General features: G+C 34.1%; 1 protein-coding gene across 1 annotated transcript in view; it reads left to right on the forward strand.

Moving 5' to 3' along the window:
- The window catches only part of LOC122260079 (uncharacterized), a 37,175-nt gene that overhangs the window by 4,903 nt on the left and 19,772 nt on the right, over nt 1-12,500 (forward strand). Inside the window, exons 4-5 of the mRNA XM_086542159.1 lie at nt 10,805-10,914; nt 11,053-11,091. Of these exons, the coding sequence (XP_086398285.1) occupies nt 10,805-10,914; nt 11,053-11,091 (149 nt within the window). The remainder of the gene's footprint in view (nt 1-10,804; nt 10,915-11,052; nt 11,092-12,500) is intronic.

Here is a 12,500-nt window from a genome sequence, read left to right on the forward strand (position 1 = left end):
GTGTGTGTGTTTGTGACGTGTGTTGAGTGTAGAGTGAGTGTGTGTGTGTGTGTCTGTGTGGCTGTGTGTGGGTGTTTGTGTTTGTGTGTGAGATTGTCTTTGTGTGGTGTGTGTTTGTGAGTGTGTGTGTGTGTGTGTGTGAGATGGAGAGGGAGTGTGTCGGTGGGGCTGTGTGTGTGGGGATGTGGCGTGTTTGTGGATGTGTTTTTACTTCAATCACACACATATCATCTCTCACTCATGTGGGACCCCCCCCACACGCCACCCCAGTGGGGAGTGCGCACACACTTTTATATAAATCTCAATATTATACTATTTCTCACTCTCTCTCTATATATATCTCTTATCTATATATATATCGATCATATATCAGACATGTATATCTAGGTATAGAGTACACACATCTACAGTCTTATCTTCTTTATATATAGGGCGGAGAAGAGGGTGTTTGTCCTACTATATGTAGTGTGTGTGGGAGTGTGTGTGATGTGTGTGTGTTCGTGTGTGTGAGAGTGTTGGTGTGTGTTGGTGCGTGGCGTGTGGTTGTGTGTGGGTGTTAGATGTGTGGGTGTTTGTGTGTGTGTGAGTGTGAGTGTGTGTGTGTGCGTGTCTATATTTATATATATCTCATCTCTATCTACTAGCTTTTCAATCTCTATCTATATATCATCACTCTATATTGTAACTACAGTACTCATCTCAATCACTCTGTTTGGTGTTTTGTGTGTGTGTGTGGTGTGAGATAGTCGGTGTAAGAGTGGGGCGATATTGTTTTTGTGTGTTGTGTAGCGTGATAGCGATCTTTCGTGCGTGCGTTCGAGCGTTTGTTGTGAGTGTGAGATAGATTAGTGAGTAGATAGTGTGTGTGTGATGTGTGATGTGTGTTATATAGAGTGATTTTGTTATATAGATAGTTATTTTTGTGATATATTTGTGATATTGAGATATATGTATATTTATTCTGTTATGGGAGTGGGTTTTATGTGAGTTGGAATATAGAGTGGATAAATTGTGTTTGTTTTTTGTTGAGTATGATATAGTATTGGAGTATTGTTATAGTGGATAGTTATATAGTTATTTAGGATTTGATACTAGAGAGTATAGGATTAATTAAGAGTTAGATAGATAGTTAGTATTGAGAGTATTTGAGATATAGAATTATAGATATATATTTATATGTATATTTTTTTATATTTTTATATATATATATATATATATATAGATGTATATTTGTTATTGTATACTTTATTTAATATTTTATATATTTATATTATAGATTTATATTTATTATATATATTATATGTTTAGACTTTTAATATATTGATATATATAATTATATATGATATACTATTTATATTGTATATTTATATAATAGATAGTTGTATAAAATTATATATGTATTTATATTTATATTATATTTATATATATATAATAATATATATATATATATATATGTGTGTGTGTGTGTGTGTGTGTGTGTGCGTCGTGTGTGTGTGTGTGTGTGTGGGTGTGTGTAGGTGTAGGCGTGTGTGTGTGTGTGTGTATTTATATAAGTATATATATATATTATATATATATATATATATATTATATTATATATATATATATTTATATTTTTATATTATATGTATGTATAAATATATAATATATATTATATATGTATATGTATATATTTATATCTATATATATATATATATATAATATATATATATATACATATATGTTAACATATATATATATATATATATATATATATATATATATATTATATATATTATATGTGTGTGTGTGTGTGTGTGTGTGTGTGTGTGTGTGTGTGTGTGTGGTGAATTGTAAATAGTTATATATATTATATATTTTATATTATATATATTTATATATATTTATATTTATACACACACACAAACATAGGTAGATAGATAGATAGTTACATATATACCTATATGTGTATATATACATAAACATACATATACATATACATACACATGTATATACACCGTAAGAAAAGGATTTCCGGTAGGTGTTCCTTCCGATTTCTCACGTGAAATTCTTGCTGTTCCAAGGCATTCTGGAACAACGAACGGCGTCCATCTGCTCTTAGATCTGGTCCTTAGAGTAGGAGGTCCGAGAAAAGTGTGTCATGAAGGACGAAATACGTATCATGAAATGCAAATCCGCGCGAATAAGCGCCAGATTGGACCTTTAAGGATTAATGAAAAGGGAACACATCATCTTTAACGAGGGCAATACTTCCACAATCTATTGCACTATATATGCGAACTATTGCAGTACATTCGCAAACGGCCGTGTGATCGCCACTTATATTTTCGGCGTTTCGTACAGCTGTCAAGTCGCCTGTGATTAGCGCAAGGATTTGGGATTCGTGTGTTTCTGATCAAATGCCCAGTCCTTCTTTCTAGATTTGTAGTATCTATAGACCAGGGCTGAAGATAGAGTTAGTTATCTTGCGACTCAAGTTATTGTTTAATGTGTTCAGACATGCAAGTAAATTTGGTGGTAAATTACAACAAAACTGCATATTGTTTTTTTTTTCTCTCTCTTTATACTTTTTATATATATTATATATATATTTTTTAAATATAATATATATTATTTATTTATTTACAAAATATATTATTATAATTATATAAAATATATATATAAATTTATTAAAAAAAAAAAAAAATGAAAAAAATTTTTTATATATATTTAATTTATATTATTAATATATTATAAATATTTTTATATAGATAATATGTATGTATGTATGTATATATGTATATTTTATATATTATATATTATATATATATATTATTTATAATATTATATAATATAAATATATATTAAAAACCCTATATATATATGTATATTTTGTTATTTATACATTATATATCCCCTATATTTCATACATATATTATATTTTTATATATATTTTTATATATATTAATATTTAATATATATATATCATACACACAAATGTATATAATGTATATAATATATATATATTTGTAATTATTGTATATGTAATATATATATATACTATATAAAATATACGTAATATATATATATATATATATTATTAAAATATATATTATATATATATATTAATATTATATATATATATATTATAATTAGGGCATATATATATTTATATATATATATTAATTTTAATAAAAAATACATATATTTACATATATGTAAAAAGTAAATAAATTATATATAAATTTTAAACCTTATTTTTTTTAAAATATAATATCTAAAAATTTTATATATAATTATATATATATTGATATTTGATATATGCTATATATAAGGTCGGGGTGTTTTTTGAGTGTTTTGTGTGTGTGTGTGTGTTGTGCATGGGTCTGTATTTTTTTTTTGGATATAAGAATTATATAATTATTTAATAATATATAATATATATATATATTATATAATATTACTATTATAAAAAAAAATATAAATATTTATAATTTATATAATATATATACAAATACACATTGGAATTTTTGTATATTTTTATATATATATTATATATATTTATATATATATATATATATATTAATTTATGTGTTTTGTGTGTGTGTGTGTGTGTGTGTATGTGTGTGTGTGTGTGGGGTTTGTGTGTGTGTGTGTGTTTTTTGTGTGTGTATGTATATTAATATATATTATAAAATATAATATAATAATAATATATATATAATATTATTTGTGTTTATATAACTACACAACACACACACACACACACACACAACACAACCACACACAACACACCCCCCCACACAAATAAAATTTAAACAAATATATTACATATAGTACATACTATATTTTTATTTATTTATATATATATAATATTAATATATTTTTATGTATATGTGTGTGAGTTGTGTGTGGTGTGTGTGGGGCGTGTGTTTGTATGATGTAGGTGTGTGTGGGTAAGTTGTGTGTGTGTGTTTGGTGTGTTGTGTGTTTTAGGGTGTGTGTTTGTGTGGTGTGTGTGCCTGTGCGTGTGTATGTATTGTTGTTTGTTTGTGTGTGTGTGTGTGGTGTGCGTTGTGTCCCATTTTTGTTGGTATACACATATTATTTATGGATATATGTAAGTATTGTAGAAAGAATGTAGTTTGCATATAACTTACACAAAACACAAGAAAAAATAAAAATCCACAGAATACACCGAAAAAACTGAACGATGTGTAGTGAAGAATAAACTTTTTTGTCCTTTTTCTTAATGGCTATCCGGGTGACATATCATAAAGATTGGTAAGTGTCTTTCCGGTTGGGCGGATTCCCTGCACGGGTTCCTCGCTGTGATCAGTATTTTCGGTCTATTTTATGGGAGGGGAAGGGGGGGGGGGGGTTCTCTAAGGAGGGACAGGGTTTAAAATTAGCCGATATTTGCTTCGTCATATTGGGCAGGGTTTGGGGTATTTAGAAACAGAAAAAGGACATTCAGGGAAAGGGTTGAATATATTGGAATTTTACAATATATACGTCAATAAAAAATGTGTTTTAAAAATGTATAATTTATATTTTATATATATTTATATTATGTATGTAATATATAAATATAATATATCTATATTTATTTTTTTATTTATATATTTATATACAACCACACACACACAAACCCACAAACACCACAAAACACACACACACACATATTTATAATATATATATATATATAAATATATTTTTACATATATATATCCATAGAGTCTTTGTTTCCGTTCAACTGTCTTCACCGGCCCTTCTTCTACCGCGTTACTTCCCTTTACCCTCTGATATGCCTTTCCCCTTTCTTCTCAGATGTAAAGATCAAATTAGGTGGATTTTGAAACTATTGTTTTTCTGCCACACACACACACACACACACACACACACACACACACACACACACACACACACACACACACACACACACACATATATATATATATATATATATATCATCATCAGCCTGTATCATTCCACTGCAGGACTAGGCCTCTCTCAATCTTTTCCAGTCATTCCAATCTTGTGTCCTCTGATTCCAGTTTACTCCTGCGAAGTTCGCTATTTCATCCCGCCATCTAATCATTTGTCTTGCCCTGGGTCTCTTTGTGTCGTGTATTACCCATTCTGTTGTTTTATTTGTCCACCTGTTGTCCTGTCTCCGATACATATGTCCGGCCCATTGCCACTTTTTCTTCTTGCCGCTCTTTAGTATATCCTCTACTTTTGTTTGTTGTCTGATCCATATGGCCTTTTTCTTGTCTCTTAAGCTAACTCCAAGCATAAGCCTTTCAATTCCTCTTTAGGCGCTTACTAATTTCCTCTCGAGTGCCTTGGTCGTAGTCCATGTCTCTGATCCATATGTCATGACGGGGAGGACATATTGGTCAAAAATCTTTCTCTTTAGACATAGTAGCAGACGACCTCGTAATATATTACTATGTGTACCGAAGGCACTCCAACCTAGCCTGATTCGTCGTTTTATCTCGGCTTCGCAGGATGTACTCGACTGTATGAGTTGCCCTAGGTATACATACTCGTTCACTGCTTCTAGTACCTCGCCCTGTGTTTGTATTTGCTTAACTGGGGTTCGACTGTTGAACATGACTTTAGTCTTCTTCATGTTCATTTTAAGGCCAATCTTCAGACTTTCCTTATTTAAATCGCTTATTAATTGTTGTAATTCATCTGCTGACTCGCTGAAAAGAACAATATCATCTGCAAATCTTAGGTTACTTAAGTACTTATTCCCTATTTTAATCCCTCTCTCCTTCCAATATAACTTCTTGAATACTTCCTCCAAGCAAGTTGTAAACAGCTTCGATGAGATGGTGTCGCCCTGCCTAACACCCTTTTTTATTGGTATTTCATTAGTTTCTGCGTGGATTTTGATGGTCGCTGTACCATCTCTATATTTATCCTCTAATAATCTGCAGTATATTTCCTCTACTCCTTGTTTATGAATTGCATCTAGTACTGCAGATATCTGTAGCGAATCGAATGCCTTTTCATAATCTACGAATGTCATACACAGGGGCTTCCTATATTCGTTTGTTTTCTCTCTTATTTGAGCTAGTGTGTGTATATGGTCTGTAGTTGAGAATCCGCTGCGGAACCCTGCCTGTTCCCTGGGTTGTTTTGAATCTAAAGTATCGGTGATACGGGCTGTGAGGATTTTTGTGAACAATTTATAGATTACTGAAAGGAGGCTTACAGGTCAGTAATTCTTTAAGTCTTTTGTGTCTCCCTTTTTGTGTATTAAAATTATTATTGCGTTTTTCCAGGCCTTCGGAGTTTTACCGACCGTTAGACATCTGTTATAATGACTGGACAGTTTTGCTGCCGCGATCTCTCCTGCATCTTGAATAAGATCTACACTAACACCTTCTTCTCCTGGTGTTTTTCCTCTTAGTGCCCTATTTACTTCATCTACCGTGATGTTTGGAACGTCTCCAATTGTGTTTGTCTCCATATGTAGTTGATCGTTTGAGTGGTATAAGTCGCGATAGAAGTCTTCTATTACTTTGATGATTTTATTTCTATTGTATGTCACCTCTCCGTTGGGTTTCTTTACTGCATACATTTGGTTTTTCCCTATTCCGAGCCTCCTCTTTGTTGCCTTAAGGCTGGTGCCGGCAAGCAGAGCTTCGTTTATTTTTCGTATGTTAAATTTGCATACATCCTCTTTCTTCTTCTTGTTTATCGTCTTAGTCAGCTCTGTTGATTCTATCTTGTCTCTGATTGATGTTATTTTCATGTCCCTACACTGTTTGATAAGCTCTTTTGTCTCCACCGAAAGCTTACTGAACTTTTCTTTTTCGTCTTTACCCCTATTTCAAGTGCAGCTTCCGTTAATATTTCACTGAATTGGTCGTTCATTTGGTCTATGTCAAGATCTTTGAGAGCTGAGTATTTGTTTCGGATGTTGATACTGAATTCCGTCGCCCTATTCTTAATGTTGATTAGATTAACGAGAGGCTTCTGTATGAGCTTATTTCGTTCCCTTCTTAGCTGTAATTTTACTCTACCTCTGACCAGTTTATGGTCACTACAGACATTTACTTTATTAATAACGGTTACGTCTTGTATAATGTCGCGCCTATAGGTGATTATAAAGTCAATTTCGATTTTAATGCCGGATGGTGATTTCCATGTCAATTTCCTCCCGGGTCTCTTTTCGAAGAATGTTTTCATAATTCTAAGGGATCGAGCTTCAGCGAATTCTATCAGCCTTTGCCCTCTCTCATTTCTGATGCCTATTCCATGTTTCCCAACCAAGGTTTCTCCATCTTCCCTTAATCCTATCTTGGCATTAAAATCCCCCATAATCATAGTAAAGTGGGTTTTTGCTCTATCGGTAGCTACTTGCACATCTTCATAGAAGCTCTCTATCTCCTCATCACTATGACTGCTGGTAGGAGCGTATACTTTGATAATTTTTAGGCTATATCTGTTGTTTAGTTTCAGTATTACAGAAACTACTCTTTCGCTCAGACTGTAGAATTCCCTAATATTCTTTTCGAGTCGCTTGTGAACTAAGAAACCTACTCCTGATCCTTGTTTGCTATCCAAGGGTTTACCTCGCCAATATAATAAGTGCCCATCATTTAGTAATTTCTGCTCTACGCCTAGTATCCTAACTTCAGAAAGTCCTACAATATCCCATTTAATAAATGAAAGTTCCTCAAGCAGTGTCAAAAGATCAGATTCTGTTCTCAGGGTCCATATATTGCATGTACATAAATTCCTCATCTTTAGGCAGCCTGGGTCTAACCGGATATTCTTAGCACCCTCTGCTCTGGAACCAATCTGATCACTGCCGTGACTAGGGGCTCCTTCGCTTCCGGGGAATGAGGGCCGTTTTCTTCATATTGAAGAGGGATGTGGCCTGATACCCCACCAGTCGGCCTTAAATGTGCATGGTGGGGGGGAGTAATTTTAGTCTGGAGGCTAACATTAATCTCCAATAACACGTTTGAGTTAGTCTCGCATGCTATTAGGAGATCTTAGCATCCCCTGATCTATCTCACAACCTTCCGGTTCACTCATGTGAAAAAGGACATTTGTTTATATATACGAGCAGGGCCTACGCAAGAATGCATGTTTACATGTCTATTCGCGCTCCTGTGCCCACACAAATATTCATTACTATATATAGATTGTCCCCATAACTGCACAGTGTAGACGCGTATATATACAAATAAGCAATTATGCACATACCCCAAGCATTTGTCTACGTATGTATGCACACAGCACCCATACATATCAGCGTCCACGCGTGCACACATACGCACGTGAATTATAATGTGCCCATGCATTATAATTTGTTTAAATATATATAGTAGGTAATGGTATACATACATTTGGCAACAATTTGGAGGGGTAATTTCTAGTTGGCACCAAAACCGTTTGGGCGTCCTGGTGTGACCTTGGCAGATGATGATACCATATCTTGTGTTGGGCTTTCATTACGAATTATTTTCCAGATTGATATTCACTGTGGTTGCATGGTTAGATTTATGAATACTGAAAATATGACATATGTGATTCTATAGTATGATGTACTCACGAACTGGGAATGGATTTTACTCAGGCCAGATGTTGGATGATAGTTGATCACCTTTGACCCTTGGCACTGGTGTTAATGTGGCATCTATGGGAAGTGTGTAAGCCAAGCTTGACTCATTTTCTGATGGTTTGCTTGTATGGTATGATTTTATATTGGAAATATATTGGAAATATATTCAGACATCCTCAGATGTTTTCACACTGCAATGTATACTTGCAATTCACTATAATAGATGGTATAACTCATGCTTTCTTTCATTTATATTGTGGCACTTTTTGGCATCTCACTACCTTCGAAAAGACTAGTTTTCTTGTGGCATTCTTTCTTTTTTTTAATTTTCTACAACACTTGTGTAATTTCTTATTTCTATATCGTTCGTATATGCACTCTAGACATTCACAGATATTTTCACCTTATGCTGTGTCGCCACGGATCACTGGATATACTTAATTCTACACTTAATATCGCTGAGATCTAGCAGTAACCCTCTCCTACTCGTTGCCAGATATATATATATATATATATATATATATATATATATATATATATATATATATATATATATATATGTGTGTGTGTGTGTATTTGTTTTCTTTGTTTATGTATATATATATATATATATATATATAAATATATATTATATGTATATAATATATATGTATTATATATATATATTATATATATTATAATATAGTATATATATAATATATTATAATTATATATAATTTATAAAATTATATATATATAATGTGCAATATACGAACGATAAAATAGAAATAGAAATTACACAAGTGATTGTAGAAAATTAAAAAAAAAAGAAAGATGCCCACAAGAAAACTAGTCTTTTCGAAGGTAGTAATGCCAAAAGTGCCACGCATATAAATGAAAGAAGCATGAGTTATAACCATCTATTTATAGTGAATTGCAAGTATACATTGCAGTGTGAAAACATCTGAATGTCTGAATATATTTCCATATATATTTCCAATATAAAATCATAAGCCATACAAGCAAACCATCAGAAAATGAGTCAAGCTTTGCTTCACGCCTCCCCATAAATGCCACATTAACACAAGTGCCAAGGGTCAAAACGTTGATCAAACTACCATTCAACATCTGGCCTGAGTAAAATCCCATTCCCAGTTCGTGAGTACAGCATACTATATAATCACAATGTCCATAATTTCAGTATTCATAAATCTAACCATGCAACCACAGTGAATATCAATCTGGAAAATCAATTCGTAATGAAAGCCCAACATAACCCAAAGATATGGTAGTCATCATCAGCCAAGGGCATCACCAGGACGCCCAAAACGTTTTTTGGTGCCAACTAAAAAAAAAAAGTTTTTATAAGACCCCTCCAAGTTGTTGCCAAATGTATGTATACCATTACCTACGTATATAATTTAAACAAATTATAATGCATGGGCACATGGGTTGGGGATAATAATAATATATATAAGGGGGGGGGGGGGGGGGGGGAATATAAAATGGGAATAAAAAATTTGGGGGGGATTTGGGTTTTTGTTATTTTTTGTCACTGTTGGATAGTGGTTTTGGGCACCCGAGGTTCGCTGATTAGGTATGGTGCTGTGTGTCATACATGAACGTAGACAAAGCTTGGTATGTCATAATTGGGCTTATTTGTAGATATACGCGTCTACACTGTGCTAGTTATGGGTACAATCTATATATAGTAATGAATATTTGTGTGGGCACAGGAGCGCGCAGAAGACATGCAAACATGCCATTCTTGCGTAGGCCTGCTCGTATAAATAAACAAATGTCCTTTTTTCACAGAGTGAACCGAAGGTGTGAGATAGATCAGGGGGATGCAAGATCTCCGTAATTCATGCGAGACGTAACTCAATACGTGTTATTGGAGATTAATTTAGCCTCCAGACTAAAATTACTCCCCCCCACTCATGCACATTTAAGCCGACTGGGGGTATCAGCCACATCCCCTCTCTCAATATCTTTATCAGTCAAACAACGCACCCTCATTCCACGAAGCGAAGGAGCCCCTATCACGGCAGTGATCAGGATTGGTTCCAGAGCAGAGGGTGCTAAGAATATCCGGTTAGACCCAGGCGCCTAAAGATGGAGGAATTTATCGTACATGCAATATATGGACGTATGGAAACTACCGGCCCCAACCCACCGCCCCTCTGAGAACAGAATCTGAATCTTTTGACACTGCTTTGAGGAACTTTCATTTATTAAATTGGGATATTGTAGGACTTTCTGAATTTAGGAATACTAGGGGCGTAGAGCAGAAATTTACACTGGAAATGATGCACATTATTAATATTGGCGAGGTAAACCTTGGATACAAACAAGGATCAGGAGTAGGTTTCTTATTTCACAAAGCCGACTCGAAAAGAATATTAGGGAAGTCTACAGTCTGAGCGAAAGAGTAGTTTCGTAATACTGAAACTAAACAACAGATATAGCCTAAAAATTATCCAAGTATACGCTCCTACCAGCATCATAGTGATGAGGTGATAGAGAGCTTCTATGAAGATGTGCAAGTACTAACCGATAGAGCAAAAACCCACTTTAACTATGATTATGGGGAGTTTTTAATGCCAAGATAGATTAAGGGAAGATGGAGAAACCTTGGTGGGAAAACATGGAATAGGCTTCAGAAATAAGAGGGCAAAGGCTGTAGAATTTCGCTGAAGCTCGATCCCTTAGAATTATGAAAACATTCTTCGAACGAGAGACCCGGGAGGAAATTTGACATGGGATGAAATCACCATCCGGCATTAAAATCGAAATTGAACTTAAATCACCTAATAGGCGCGACATTATACAAGGCGTAACCGACATTAATAAAGTAAATCTCAGTAGTGACCATAGACCTGGTCAGAGGTAGAGTAAAATTACAAGCTAAGTAGGGAAACAAATAAGCTCTTAACAGAAGCCTCTCGTTAACTAATCAACATTAAGGAATAGGGCGACGGAATTCCATTATCAACATCCGAAACAACATACTCACTCTCTCAAAGAAGATCTGACATAGACCAAATGAACGACCAACTATTCAGTGAAATAGTAAACGGAAGCCTGCACTTGAAATTAGGGGTAAAGACGAAAAAGAAAAGTTCAGTAAGCTTTCGGTGGAGACAAAAGAGCTTATCAAACTGTGTAGGGACATGAAATTAACATCATCAGAGAACAAGATAATAATCAACAGAGCTGACTAAGACATAAACAAGAAGAAAAAGAGGATGTTAATGCAAATTTAACATACGAAAAATAAAACGTAGCTCTGCTTGCTCGCACCACCAGCCTTAAGGCAACAAAGAGGAGGCTCGGAATAGGGAAAAACCAAATGTATGCAGTAAAGAAACCCAAACGGAGAGGTGACATACAAGAGAAAATAAAATCTTATCAAAGTACTAGAAGACTTTCTATCGGCGACGTTATACCAACTCAAACGAAGCACTACATATGGAGACAAACACAACAATTGGAGACGTTCCAAACATCACAGTAGATGAAGTAAAATAGGGCACTAAGAGGAAAAACACCAGGAGAAGAAGGTTTAGTGTAGATCTTATTCAGACAGGAGAGATCGCGCAGCAAAACTGTCTCCAGTCATTATAACAGATTCTAACGGTCGTAAAACTCCGAATGGCCTGGAAAAACGCAATAATAATGTTAATACACAAAAAGGGAGACACAAATAGACTTAAAGAATTCTGACCTGTAAGCCTCCTTTCAGTAATCTATAAATTGTTCACAAAAATCCTCACAGCCCGTATCACCGATACTTAGATTCAAAACAACCCAGGGAACAGGCCAGGGTTTCCGCAGCGAATTCTCAACTACAGACCATAATACACACACTAGCTCAAATAAGAGAGAAAACAAACGAATATAGGAAGCCCCTGTGTATGACAACTTCGTAGACTGAAAAGGCATTCGA

The sequence above is a fragment of the Penaeus japonicus genome, unplaced genomic scaffold, assembly GCF_977035675.1.
Source record: "Penaeus japonicus unplaced genomic scaffold, GWHDUDI00000001_assembly GWHDUDI00000012, whole genome shotgun sequence".
NCBI classification, from domain to species: domain Eukaryota; kingdom Metazoa; phylum Arthropoda; class Malacostraca; order Decapoda; family Penaeidae; genus Penaeus; species Penaeus japonicus.